At 42.7% G+C, this 14,473-nt stretch overlaps 1 protein-coding gene across 6 annotated transcripts in view; it reads left to right on the top strand.

The window, feature by feature from the left end:
* BMF (Bcl2 modifying factor) overlaps positions 1–14,473 on the top strand; it is a 62,218-nt gene that overhangs the window by 16,692 nt on the left and 31,053 nt on the right. For 3 of the 6 annotated variants that reach the window (XM_054027769.1, XM_054027771.1, XM_054027770.1), the window contains exon 4: positions 3,137–3,234. In XM_054027769.1, coding sequence (XP_053883744.1) covers positions 3,137–3,234 — 98 coding nt within the window. Of the gene's footprint in view, positions 1–3,136; positions 4,816–14,473 lie in introns of those variants that run through there. The other 3 variants (XR_008444873.1, XR_008444872.1, XM_054027772.1) reach the window with 2 other exon arrangements.

The following is a 14,473-nucleotide window of genomic DNA, read 5'->3' on the forward strand; positions in this document are numbered from 1 at the left end:
TGACCTTGGGCAAGTCACTTCACCTCTCTGTACCTTAATTTCCCCATGTGTGAATTGGGAATAATGATACCAACCTTTGTAACGCACTGAGATCTGCTGATGAAAAGCTTGGTGGTATTTTATTTTATTTTATTTTATTTTACTAGAGGGAGAAGCAGTGGTACTAAAGGTGACCAGCAAAATAAGGGAAGAGGGGGAGTGTAGGAACTAAGTCTGTGCCCTTTTTTGCTGTTTTGACATAAAGACGGCTAAGATTTTTTTGTTGTTAATTTAATACAGGTTTTTTTGCACATTACCTACTCCGTTTTCACCCCCCCACACCTTTGTTTTGCACAAAGATGGCTTTTTCCAGGTGTTTAACTCAAACGGGTATCAATTAAAACAAATACAGAACAGAGTCTGGATAAAATAACTTCCTTGCTCAATCAGGTTTCACTTTAGTACTTGTGATGTCAGATTCCACTAGCTCTCTGGCTATCCAGTGAGTCTTTCAAGGTAGAAAAGGCCTGAAATTCTGAAGTATAAAAAGTAAGTAGAAAAAGCCATTTTTTGGTGGGAGGAAATAATTCCAGACTTCCTTTGTCCATCATAATAAAGCACAAACACATTTTGAAGTTTGCCTATTGAGCTTTGGGAAAGTGTGAAGATAAACATTTAGAAACATCATATATTGCAAAAGAAACTCAAACAAAACTCAAGGCAACCTCCTACCTCAAATAAGGCAGCAGTGTCTGGTATTTGGTTTCATATGTACGCTAACCATTTGCACCCATGCAAATGTATAGCAGTATAAATTGCATGCACTTTAAACTAGTGCATCTCTTCCCCTGCATGCCCCAAAATAAGCACTTTGACAAATGTCACTTGAGCAGATGGGAAAGGAGTGCCACCAGTTAAACTGCTGTATGTTTCAAATTTATTTTTAAGACAACTTAGGGCCATCTCTTACATTTCTCTCCAGATTTCTTAAAGACCAGCCTATTTGTTTGGTCACAAATACAATGAAGTAATAAATCTCGTTGAACATGTGAAATCTGCCTGCATTTCCTTTGGAGCATCTTTAGTGTTTGCACCAGCTCTTTCGCATAGTTTGCTAAATGGTGGAGATGGGGAAAATCTATTGCACCTTCATATACACCACAGTATGCTTACTGCAGGCTACTCTGAAGACCTTATTTATAAGGCATTTGGGATGGTGGTCTCAAATGAGTTGGTGAAAACATGTTTTCTGGATACACTGTCAGGAGTCTTGGTTGCACATGCATGTCAGAGTAGGTTCTGAAATGTGGCGTGGGATAGGGGAAGGAAGAGAGTGAGAGATCTCCAAAGTCTCTGACAAAAAGGCGTTCAAGGCTGGTTATAAGAATAGAGGGAAACCAAAAGCATCTGCCTCCTTAGGAGCATTTTAGGGGTTCCTTATGACACTAACCCAACCCTAGAGGATAGTATTGTCAAGAGTTGCATGGTGGGAATGGTGGTTTTCACCTATGAATGTAACCACCTCAGGGACAGGTTGCTTGTGGGTATTAAACCTGGGGCTGTTTGGAACAAATGATGCCAGGCTCCCAAATGGCTGTCGTGGGCCATGCTCTGAACAGAAAGACATTGGTGCATTGTAATTAGAACAGTGTAAACCCTCCTAAATCTGGGGACACATTTAAGTCTTGTGGAGAAGAATAAAATATTGAACGAACTGCTGTTAGGTTAGCGAATACAGCGTATATCCTTTCCCAGGCCTAATTTGAGTGCATTTGAGGTTCATGTTGCACCTTTTCTGTAGTTCTAGTCTCCGGAAAGCACGAGCACAATGTAAAGAGTTTATTGGAATGTTTTGGATATTTCTCTTGAAACAATTCTAGTATGCAAACTACAGTTAAGGTGTTCTCTTTTTCCAGCTCATGATTATGTGGGTCTGCCCTGTTGGACTAATCTAAGTTGAAACACCTTGTTCATATAGCGTGCTTCAGTACTCTGTAATGCTCTCATGTGCTAATGTGAAGTCACTGTAAACCAGCCTTCTATTCCTTGTCTGCTGGGGATTTTTTGTTTTTTAAATGGTCACTAGCCTGGCTTAACAAATAGGGAATTCTGGATGAGAAAACAAGAACTGGCTTTTTAATTGAGGGTTGGTTAGGGATGTGAAACAGTATCCCAGATTGTGCAGTGTAAAGAGAAACCCACCTGTTTGTATGAGATGCCATTAAAGAACAAGAAGGGTGGGGGGGGGGGCATAATGGAGAACACTTTCACAGAGGTGATTACATATAACAAAAGAGGGGACAGCATTCCTTCCCAAAAGCAGCATTATGTGGTTTGATGTCCCCCTGAAACTTAACTTCCAAACTTCATTACTTGACAGTGGGACCTGAAATAACCTCTTGCTTTTTTCTTTCTTTGTTTCTTTTTCTTTTCTCTTTTCTCTCTTTCTTTTTTTTTTTTTTTTTTTTTTTTTGGGGTAAGTATGTTCTTGCTTAAGGTTTAATTGGCTCCAGTCAGTAGGAAAGGGCTCCAAGGCTGATTATTTATGGCTTACTGTCAAAAGTAGCTATAAAAAGGGCAGTATTATCTTGGAGATGCTGGGAAGGAAAATGTGATGGGGGGGAGGGAATGGGGGAGTGTGTGTGCGCACGAGTGTTTTCTTGTACTGGATGAAATCAGAGTTTTGCTGCCTCAGCAGTGTGGTTTAAATTGAAGATTAACCCTTTGACCTTCACGGTGTCAAATCACTTACAGATGGATCACCAGTTACTTTTTTTTTTCACTTTTGGGGTGAAGAAGGGGGGTAACTTTTTTTTGAGCAAGTTGTTTGTTCATGCAGCTGGGGCTTTTGAGAGGCTCAGAAGCCAATCTGATTAAAAACAGCACTTGGCTAAACTCTGCAAAATCCTGCAAGCAGAAAAAGGTTTAATCCTCTTGTGCACAATGCATAAGGGTCTGCTTTTTTTTTTTTTTTTAATGTTAGAGCTATAATTATTTCTGGAGAACTTATCATTCTCCCCACCCCCTACCTCTTGTCGTGCTGATGGGATTAAAGTGTCTGCTCTTGAAAAGTAACTGAGTTTTTATTGGAAAAGATAAGTGGTATGTTACAATTGTAAAATATAAATAACCTTGTTTCAATCATTCTCCTTTACAGCATCAGCAGAACAGAAATCAAGTGTGGTGGCAGATCCTTCTCTTCCTACATAACTTGGCCTTAAATGTGGAGGCAAACAGGAACCACGTAGGTCAGAGGTGAGACTCCTCCACCTGTTCCAGGTCACATCCAGTCTGCAGGGAGCACTGAACAAACACTGTTCTGGGGGAGAGAGACATGCACACCGCCGGCCGATGTGAGGACTCTGTCAAACTTTTACTCATCTTCTCAAACTTCCCCCTCCTCCCTCACCCCCCAAGGACTCTTCTTTACTGCTTCTTGCCTAATGAGGTTGGGAGCTCTTGTCCAACACTGTTGAAGGAAAGTCTTAGAATTTGGATGTGTTTGGTAAAGCTTGCTGTTGATTCTCCAAATCAGTAACCTCTATGCAAGTGAGGCAGATAGTAGATGAACAGGTTCCTCTGCTCTGTGTTGTTGGAGTTTTTTTTGTTTTTGTTTTTTAATTGATAGAATGCAGCGTTTTGTAATTTTGGCTGCTGGTTAATGATGGTGTCTGGGACTGATGGCTCTAAATGTTCTTTGGGCTACTTCCAGATTAGAGACACTTGACTCCTCAATGGGATAACTTTTGAAAAAAGTTCTTTTTAGAAACAATTACACTTAAGTAGCTTATGTACAGCAGCAGGTGGGTCACTGTTTATTTCCCTGAATTTTATTACTAGGGAGACTTGTAAAAATCTAGTTTTGTTTAATGACTTAATTGGCCCAAGTTGGACATTCTTCACATGAAGTCGCTCTTTGTCATTGCCATTAATAGATGGAATTGTTTCTGTTAGATTCTGAAGACTCTTCTTCTTTCAGAAGATGTTGGTGACTCTTCAGTATCTTTGTGCAAAGGGCTGTTTGGTCCTGTATACTATATACGGTCCCCATAAACCAGGATAGAGCTGTTTAAAGATGGAATATAATCTAAGCATCATTCTTCTGGAATTGTTAATCTGTATATTTTTGTTAGTGCTCTGGTGGATTTCCCCCCTCTCCCCCCCCCATCATGTGCGCTGTTAAGAAGATTCAGATCCCAAACATCTGATATGTTTGCTTCATGATTTGACTAGGAGATTAGTTAGTAATTACTTTGAACCCCTACACTGCAGGTTTGTACAAGTCTATTATTCTAATGAGTAATACTGGAAGTGATATTGGTGTACACTGACAACAGAAATACTACTTGGAGTAATAGCTCATTGTCATTGACTTGTGACTGTTCTGGTGTTTTTTAAATCTGTTTGGCTGCCACTTTTGGAACAAGGATCGGGAACTACCTACCCCAAAAATTTGGGTTTCGTTTGTTTATGAAGTGTGAAATACTAAGGGAAAAGAATATAGCCTCTACAGACTGTTTCCATACTTGCCCAGAGCTAATTCTAAATCACAAATTATAAAACTAACACTAGGAAAAATCTTTCTGGACAGTTGCCCTTCAGTCCTGCTACAGCTGTCAACACAGAGGGGTTCTGGAGCTCCTGGTCTGCTTTGAAGCCTAATAACAGTAAAGAATCACTGTATTGGAAGAGGAGTTTTCTTGCACGTTCTCCTTCCCCTCCACTTCCCCCCTTTTCTTGTCCTTCTATAAGTCTGTTTCCATCTCTGATATTTGTAATGACCCAGTTCCTATGTACCCTCAGTAACCCCATTAAAGTGCCTGGTAATGATTTGTAGCACACATTTGTATTTGGATGCTTCCCCTCTATTTCTCAATCCCATCTCTTGACTGGCATTCTTCTTTTTCATGGCAGGAGTTGTCTAGCCCCCTCCAAACCAGATCCCAGGACCCTCTCAGTTTACACAGCTCTGCTGCGATCTTTCAGTACAAAAGGGGTTCCTCATGCAAACTGACTTTTTTTTTTTTCTCCCCCTAGCTAAAGCTACATTATGCAGAGTAATGTGTTCCTCTGGGATGGTCAGGAGTTCAGAACAATGATTCTTAAGTTAGCTTTGTTTCTTTTTAGTTAAGCACGTGCACTATGGAGTTATTCAGTGGGATGTAAGTGGTACCTGTCATTGATTACTTTGCAGCGGTACTGGAAGCTGCTACTTATTTACTGAAATACCTTCCATGGCTCTGCAAAACAGAGTCACTTGGGGTGTGTGGTGATCGGAGAACAGGGGTTTGTAGGAAGCAGGCCTGAGAGGTGGGGTAAGCACAGACTGGATTGAGGGGAGTGAGCCCTCAGAATCTGGAGCTTGGGGAGAGCCCACTTAGAACTGAAGGTGTAGCTTAGGCAGCAGGTGGAGTCCCCCTTTGGGGAAGTTAGTCCCTGGCTCCCCCTTCCGCCTGCAGCTAGAGCGCTGAGACACCCCCCACACACACACACCCCGTGGCCAGAGCCACAAGCCCCCACCCAGAGAAGCCCCAAGCACACACACACACCCCCTTGGCCAGAGGAGCCCCGGGCTAGCTGCAGCCGCGCCTCTCCTCCCCTCTCCAGACCCAAGCGGCCTGGAGGAAAAGCGTCTCTCTTCAAAGACACTTTTGATATGCCCCATGCAGGTTCTGGGGCAGCTGAGGAGGCAGTATTTGCTACTCAGCTTCCTGGGTTCATCAGTAATCTCCCTAGAGTCCAGAGAGATTACTGATGAACCCAGGAAGCTGAATAGCACATACTGCCTCCTCAGCCACACCGGAACCTGCATGGGGCATAATAAAGCAAAAACTTCACCACCAAACCCCGCAACCGGGGGTCCGGCGGCCATGGCAGCGCTAGGGGAGGCCTATTATACCCACCGCTCATGAGGTGTAGGCTTGTCAAGGAAACTCGGAGGGAGAGGGGAGTGGAGCTTTAGAGGTTGCAGTGGGGGAAAGGAATGAAACAAAGCTGTCAGCCAGTATGGTGCAGACATAGGTGTAATGCACACTCATTTCCCCACTGATTGGCTGAAATCCTTTCATCCCATCACAGAGGGTTCAGATTAATAACAGCCTTATGAAGTGTGCAAAGATTGGGCAAGCCCATCTGACTTTAGAACACTACTTCATCACCATATCAAGAAATCAAACTAGCATCATCTTTCTTCCTTAAATTCCAGCCTGGTCAGTTAAACCCCAAAGCAAATAAGTCTCCCTGGACTGCTCAGCCAACCACGATAGAAGTGTAAGATGAAAAAGCAAGTTTGATATAGGTACTTAATGATGGCCTGCCCTCACTAGCTTATTCTGTAATAACACCCTTCTTAGTGGGGGGAATAAATGGCTGAAATAGTTTTGTAGACCATCTAACTGTACAGAATTGTTTGGCTCACGGAGAGATGGAGCCTTTCCTGGCCATGATGTCCACTGCTAGCAATGGATTTATCAAAACTGTCTATTCCAAGGTCTTAAGTTGGAATCCACTTGTTCCTGTATTTGCAGTGAAGGCTGGAATATAAACAAGACTTCACTGTAGTTACAAGACTAGTCCTAGACAAAGTCTGACTCCTGCAACATGCGTGCTGCTGTCTTTAACAAGAGGTTTGACAACCTCTGATGTTTTTGAGGGGTAGCCGTGTTAGTCTGTATCAGTAAAAACAACGAGTCCTTGTGGCACCTTAGAGATTAACAAATTTATTTGGGCATAAGCTGTAACTCACTTCATCAGATGTATGGAGTGGAAAATACAGTAAGCAGGTATAAATCTACAGCACATGAAAAGATGGGAGTTGCCTTACCAAGTGGGGGGTCGGTGCTAACGAGGCCAATTCAGTTAGGGTGGATGTGGCCCATTTCCCAACAGCTGACAAAAAGGTGTGAGTATCAACAGAAGGAAAATTATTTTTTGTAGTGACCCAAACACTCCCAGTCTTTATGAGGGCCTAATTTGATGGTGCCACACCATCAGGGGCTCGTTCACCTGCACATCTATCAATGTGATATATGCCATCATGTGCCCACAATGCCCCTCTGCTATGTACATTGGCCAAACCGGACAATCTCTATGTAAAAGAATAAATGGACACAAATCAGACGTCAAGAATTATAACATTCAAAAACCAGTTGGAGAACACTTCAATCTCCCTGGACACTCAATAACAGACTTAAAAGTGGTGATTCTTCAACAACAAAACTTCAAAAACAGACTTCAGTGAGAAACTGCAGAACTGGAATTAATTTGCAAACTTGACACCATCAAATTAGGCCTGAATAAAGACTGGGTCACTACAAAAAATAATTTTCCCTCTGATTCTCTCACCTTCTTGTCAACTGTTGGGAATGGGCCACATCCACTCTAATTGAATTGGCCTTATTAGCACTGACCCCCACTTGGTAAGGCAACTCCCATCTTTTCATGTGCTGTATATTTATACCTGCTTACTGTATTTTCCACTCCCTGCATCTGATGAAGTGGGTTATAGCCCATGAAAGCTTATGCCCAAATAAATTTGTTAGTCTCTAAGGTGCCACAAGGACTCCTCATTTTTACTGATTTTTTTTTTTTTCTTTAACAGAGGAACCAGGATTCTATCCACCCTAAACCTAAGGATCTTAATCTACTTTGATGTCCAGGGGGATTTTGCTATTGACTGCAAAGGGAGCAGGATTTGGTCACTACTTAACAGCTCATCATCTTCAGGAAATAATGGATTGTTATCTAGAGTTGTTCCCTTCCTTTGCCCAACCATATGGTTCTGTTGCCTCCAGATTAGTAGGGAGGGTAGGGCAGAGCTGGCGCAACCCATTAGGCGACCTAGGCGGACAGCTAGGGCACTACAATTTGGGGGGCGGCGCCCGCGGTGGTATTTCGGCGGCGGGACCTTCCACCGCCTAGGGCGGCAGAAAAGCTGGCGGTGCTCCTGGGGTAGGGCTACTATCAGCCTCCCTTAAATTTCTACAGTATAGTTTAGCAGCACATGCACTTCATCTGTGCACTGTTTGTCACCCATTCTGTCTAGGCAAGGCCCACTTCAGTATGTACTTCTGTTGAGAAAATCCTTCCCTCAAAGTGCTTATTACAGTCTGAGCACAGTTAGAAATACTGTATGTGGATGGGTTAGGGAAGTATTTTCAATTAGCAAGGCCTAAATCTGGTGTGGGGAGAGGCAATTCTTGAATGATTTAATTGGTGGTTTGCCTGAGTGAAGGGGTGGGATTTCAGTTTACAGCTCCTTTTCTATATACTCAAACACTAGTGAAGTGTCTCTAAAAATTTAGAGAACAGTTGGCTTTCTCCTAAAGTTACTTCTAGTTTAATGGGCAACAGTCAAGTCAGCTGAAACTGAAGTTGTCAGCACCTACCGTGTTTGAAGTCTGTCTCCCTTTCTAGGATCACTAAATTGCTTCTGACCCTGACATTCTTGACTTGAGAGAGGAGAGAATTTATTTCTGTATCTCTCCCTCCTGCCTCTTCAAACCTCTCTCTTGTAACCTAAACCTTACCTGGATCCAGTGAGCCTGGTGCTAGTGGGTGTTAGTCTTACTCTGTTTCCTGCAATTCATGAAAGCTGAGCCAGTAATTACAAAGTGACTGCCCAAGGTTAGTTGCAAACTGCCATAGCTAGGATAAGGTGGAGGTAGACAAGGGAATGGACTTCCAACAGAAAGAGCTGACATTGGAAATGGATGTGGGACTGAAGGCTTCTCCCAAGGTGCTGATAGTCTCTGCTAGCAGTGGACTTCTGTGTAACTTACTGCATGTATTAACTGCTACTGTTTCGTTGGTTTCTGTGGGTATTATATTCTATTCCAATTTCCCCATTATACCAAGTCTGCCTGTCTTCTGCTGCCAACTGAAGCTTAGCTTAATACTTGTCACACTGTCGGTGTTTTTGGAGGCTGGAATTCTTGTTGGGAGATTGGCCCTTGAGTGAAATGTTCTGTTTAGCCTTTCCTTTTTAAGCTTTGCTTATATCCACAGCGGGATGGGGAAGAGGAACCCCAACCTCTGTGACGAAGGGTCACTTGTGAAGATTTGTTTACTTTCACAGTCGACTAGGAGTAACTAGCTGCCTTTGCTCCTTCGGGCTTGAACTGAGGTTGAATAAAAGCCATCTGAGATGTGACCAGATTTAGACACCTTGAGGCCACTTCATACCAGTGTAATTTCATTGCAGTCAGTGAAGTGATACTACAGATGAATTTGGTTCATGGAGAGAGGAGGAAGGTTGCCCCTTCCCTTTGGGAAATTACAGGTTCTGAATTCTAATAAACTAGCTGGAGGTAAAACAAAGACTCTCCAGGCAGTTGCTGCAACCTGATGTCTAAACTCTGCAAAGTCACTTTTGATTCACTTTAACCCTTCCTTCGATCCTCAGTAGCACCTACTATGCTTTCCGGTGAAGCTATAGAAGTGGTAATATTGGAACATATCAGGTACATTCAAGGGGTGGTTTTGCTAACCGCCCTACTTCAGTGAAAGGGAAGGCTCATATTAATTACTATGAGCAACCTTGACAGGATATAATGCCCTTGATTCATCTCTGCAATGCCCATTCACACTAATGGGAGTTCTGCATGTGGGTCAAGTCCTACAGAGTATTAAGAGTTGGCAGCAAAGCTATTCATAGTCATTCCAAATAATATTGTTTTTAAATTGGCATTTATGGTCATTTAAAAACAACAACAACCCAACACCTCCCTGTTGCTTTTGATTTGTTTCAGAAAAAAAAAAAATACCTCAAGGAAATGGTGAGAGATTGTTCAAGATCTCTTACAGTTCCTAAAAAGCTCTTATGATCATTGTTTCTTTGGTTTGTACATGTTCACACAGGTAGTACACAACTTAGTTCTTACCCATAAGGAAAAGCAGAAAAAGACCAAACACATCAAATGCACTGGAATGTAATTGTGTGTATGCGCGCATGTGTGTGTCTGTCTGTGTGTTTACATAAAAAGGCAGTCTGACATCTCCCGCCCCCCCCTTCTTTCTTCCACACCTCGCACCCCCTTCCCCCACAGAAGGGAGGGTCTCTTCCTATGAATCCCATGCTGGAAGTTGGTTTCTGGGAAGTGAATTAAGTCTGTGGAGTTTTTTTAAAAGCCATTTTCCAGTTCTGTCTTCAGATTATTTGCTGCCTTTGGGGAATGGAGGGAGGGTGTGGGAAGTGTAGATTTTTAAACTGTTTTAAATTTTATTATGAAGATTTTGCATGTACAAAGTTATCTTTAAAAATCAAGTGGAGTCTCCCTGATGTGTGGATTCAGCCCCAGGAGAGCATCGCCACAGACTCCTCAGCTCCAGGGAGACAACTTTAGGCCTGCACCCCTCAGAAGACCACTCCAGTTTGGTCAAACTACTCTGTGAAGAAAAGTTGAGGGTAGAAAGGGGATGTAACACTTCTCCCTTCTCACTGATGTGTTGTAGTCACATGATGTAAGAAGACAAACATGGCCAAGATCTTACTAAATGAATGCCAGTGGGGGATTTTCAAAGGCACCTAAGAGAGTTAGGTGCTTTTGAAAATCCTGACACTAAATATGGACTTTTGGTGCCCAAAGTTGGACTACTTTTAAAAAAAACAACAACAACCCCTCTCCTCCCAACTTGGGCATGTATCTCTTTTCCAAATCCTCTTCCTTTCCTTCTGTGGTATCAGAAATGTATTCAGATCTCCTCTGCATTTCTCTCTAAAGATCCATAGATGAGCATATTTTGATGTGCAGCTTCATCTCCCCCTGGACTTTTCTACTCTTGTCGGAGATGTTTCATTTTTAAACTTTGGAGTAATTAATTGGCTCCAGTGGCTGCCTTGGAGAATCAAAGGGATGACGGGGAGAGAGGTTCTCAATGTATTGTTAAAAATACTCTTACACTTTCATGGAGAGTGTCCCTACTGAATGAATCTTATGTTCTCCCAGCTGAAGAAGTATAGCCGATGCTCTCCTGTGAAATCTTTGTCTAGACTAGTCCTGAAGTGCACACGCCCTCTCTGCCATGGACTGAGACCCAGTGAGAATGTAGCATTTTGTTTATCTTGGCTGTGTGCCTCCAGGACTCCTGCTTGTAGTGATGACGACTGGGAGGAGCTCCTTTTTTGTATCTGTGCAGTATATTTGCTTTGTGCTTTCTCTCTGGTGCTTTTTAATACTTGGAATTTTTTTCTAATAACTGGTACAATTTTTAATAAAATTGTTAAATGCTATCTATTCTGTTCTTTTGCTTTTTGTATGGTTTAATGGCTGTATGACACTCCATTCTAGTGACTTGAACCTTCGCAAACTGATCAACAGTTCTGTAATTTAGTAAAATAATATGGAAGTACAACTTCGGTTGGTAAACTCTGTAAATGGCTGGTAGATCCACGTGTATACTCTCTATTACCTAGCCTTTACCAACCTCTGCAGCTAAACCAAGATTTTCCTTTAATATTCTGTCTCTGTACAGAAAAAAACCAAGTATTTCCCAGCCCACCGGTGCCTGAATTATCAAATACATAAAATATGAAGCTTTTGAGGCTGTATTCTCACCATAGTATACTGGGCTTTACAAGATTGTTGCTAATTGGAGCTGCACGGCTAAACTTTCCACTTCCATCCACAAAGTTGAAAATTGTATCTTAACACAGGTAACAATGCGCTGCCTCCAGACTCTTAAAATGTGGCTTCTGGCAGCTGTTTACCTGCACTTCCTATGCAAGCGCCTTCAAAGTTGATCAGCTGCAGGCTTTTATTGATGATGAATGCAATTACATTTGTTAATCAACCAAGGAAGATGCAGGTCTATACTACTACTAATTATATTTTATGCAAATGAGCTGTGGCTCTGGAGGATAAGATGGTGTCATCAGTCCTAGTTGAGCGACCTCTTTTGGTTACTCCCTAGTCTGCTGTGAGGGAACAGAGCCTCCAGCTGCCTGGGTGTCTGTCTCCAGAGCTTGACTGGAGCTCAGCCACTGCCCCTAAGCCAGGGGTTCTCAAACTGGGGGTCGGGACCCTTCAGGAGATTGTGAGGTTATGACATGGGGAGTCATGAGCTGTCAGCTTCCATCCCAAACCCTGCTTTGCCTCCAGCATTTATAATATATTTAAATATATTTAAAAGTGTTTTTAATTCATAAGGGGGGGGTCGCACTCAGAGGCTTGCTATGTGAAAGGGGTCATCAGTACAAAAGTTTGAGACTCGCTGCCTTAGGCACATACTTGAGGTACAGGCCCTTTCTCTAGTACCCCAACTTGAGAGCTGGAACACTGGTGTCTAGAGTGCAGACCCTTCAGACTCTTCTGCAACTTGTGCACCTGCTTCTGGAAGCCCACCAAAAGTGAGCGTCTTCTGGGTTCTCATTTAACGCTCTCGGGAGACACGTGGTAGTTGTGAAGCATACAACACACACAGACATTTTGACCAGAATCTAACACATTATTACTTCTTCACATTTCTCAGGTGATTAAGTAGAGTATAGATTATTTAGAAAACAAACATTCTAAATGCAATGCTCCACACTACTTCACCTTTCCCTTGGGGGACCAGCTGTGCTCAAGTTGTAGGAGAGACTGTCTTAGGGTTACCATATTTTGAGTGTCCAAAAAGAGGACACTCCACCCCTTCCCAAAGTCTCTGCCCCCTCCCCTGCTCCCCACGAACATTTGATTCGCGGGGAGCCTGAAGCAGGCAGCAGGTAAGCTGGGGGGAGGGTGTATTGAGTAAAGCAGCTCCTGCACTCTTACAACTTTTTAGCCGCCTTTATCAGATGTCCTGCTCAGCCTCCCCAGGTGATCACAGACCCCTGCCAGGTGGCTTTGTTGCCAAGGTGACCTTCCCCTGACAAATCACTTCTCTAGCATAAACAATGAGGAGTCCTTGTGGCACCTTAGAGACTAACACATTTATTTGGGCATAAGCTTTTGTGGGCTAGAACCCACTTCATCAGATGCATGAAGTGAAAAATACAAGAGCAGGTATAAATACATGAAAGGATGGGGGTTAAGTTTAGGTTTTGTAATGACCCAACCACTCCCAGTTTTTATTCAGGCCTAATCTGATGTCAGACTTGCGTCTTCTCACAGACCTTGGGAGACAGGCCAGTCCTCGCCTACAGACAGCCCCCCAACCTGAAGCAAATACTCACCAACAACTACACATCACACAACAAAAACACCAACCCAGGAACCAAACCCTGCTACAAACCCCAGTGCTAACTCTGTTCACATATCTATTCAAGGGACACCATCATAGGACCTAACCACACCATCCGGGGCTTGTTCCCCTGCACATCTACCACTGTGATATATGCTATCATGTGCTAGCAATGCCCCTCTGCCATGTACATTGGCCAAACTGGACAGTCTACGCAAAAGAATAAATGACACAAATCTGACATCAGGAATTATAACATTCAAAAACCAGTAGAAGAACACTTCAATCTCTCTGGTCACTTAATAACAGACCTAAAAGTGGCAATTCTTCAACAACAAAACTTCAAAAACAGACTCCAACGTGAAGCTGCAGACCTGGAATTAATTTGCAAACTGGATACCATCAGATTAGGCCTGAATAAAGATTGGGAGTGGTTGGGTCATTACAAAACCTAAACTTAATTTCCCCACTACTAATTTCTCCTTACTGTTACTCACACCTTCTTGTCAACTGTCTGTAATGGGTCACTCTCTTACCACTTCAAAAGTTATTTTTCCTCCCTTGGTATCCTGCTGTTAATTGATTTATCTCATTAGACTCACCTCACACTTGGTAAAGCAATCCCCATCCTTTCATGTATTTATACCTGCTCCTGTATTTTTCTCTTCATGTATCTGATGAAGCCCACGAAAGCTTATGCCCAAATAAATTTGTTAGTTTCTAAGGTGCCACAAAGTCTCCTCGTTGTTTTTGCTGATACAGACTAACACTGAAACCTTCTCTAGCATAGAAACCATCCCTTTGTCCTTTCTGAGTAGGGGACCAGCATGGTTTAACAACCCTATCTTGTTAGGCCTTTGCCACTACCGCTGTTGGAATTTTGGTCCAACATGGAGGTGAAAAGGCAATAGAAGACAAAGGACTGCTTTTAAAAGGGAGTTTTCAGCTTGGTAAAAATACATAGAGCATTCATAATCTGACAGCATTCATGAATTGTACAGATTCCCCAAGTCATCCCAGACAGTAATGCACCCCCCCCCCCCCCCCCAGTTGCAAAGTCAAATTCCTGATTTCGCTGCGCTAGTAAATGCACACTTATACTTAGGACCCTGATGTGTACCCCTTTGTGGAATTCAATTTTATTGAGTTCCTGTAAATGACTGGAGAAAATATTTCCATTGAATAATGGTAACCAGTCCAGGCAGGACAATGTATGTGTTTAATAATTTTAATATACTTCATTAAAGCAATGTTACTAGTGAGATTTTCATCTCCAAAAGGCTTAGGAAACTGAGTTAATGTTCCCACTCCAATGTTAAGTTGCCTTGTTTTG

Source organism: Malaclemys terrapin, chromosome 4 (assembly GCF_027887155.1).
Source record: "Malaclemys terrapin pileata isolate rMalTer1 chromosome 4, rMalTer1.hap1, whole genome shotgun sequence".
Lineage (NCBI taxonomy): Eukaryota > Metazoa > Chordata > Testudines > Emydidae > Malaclemys > Malaclemys terrapin.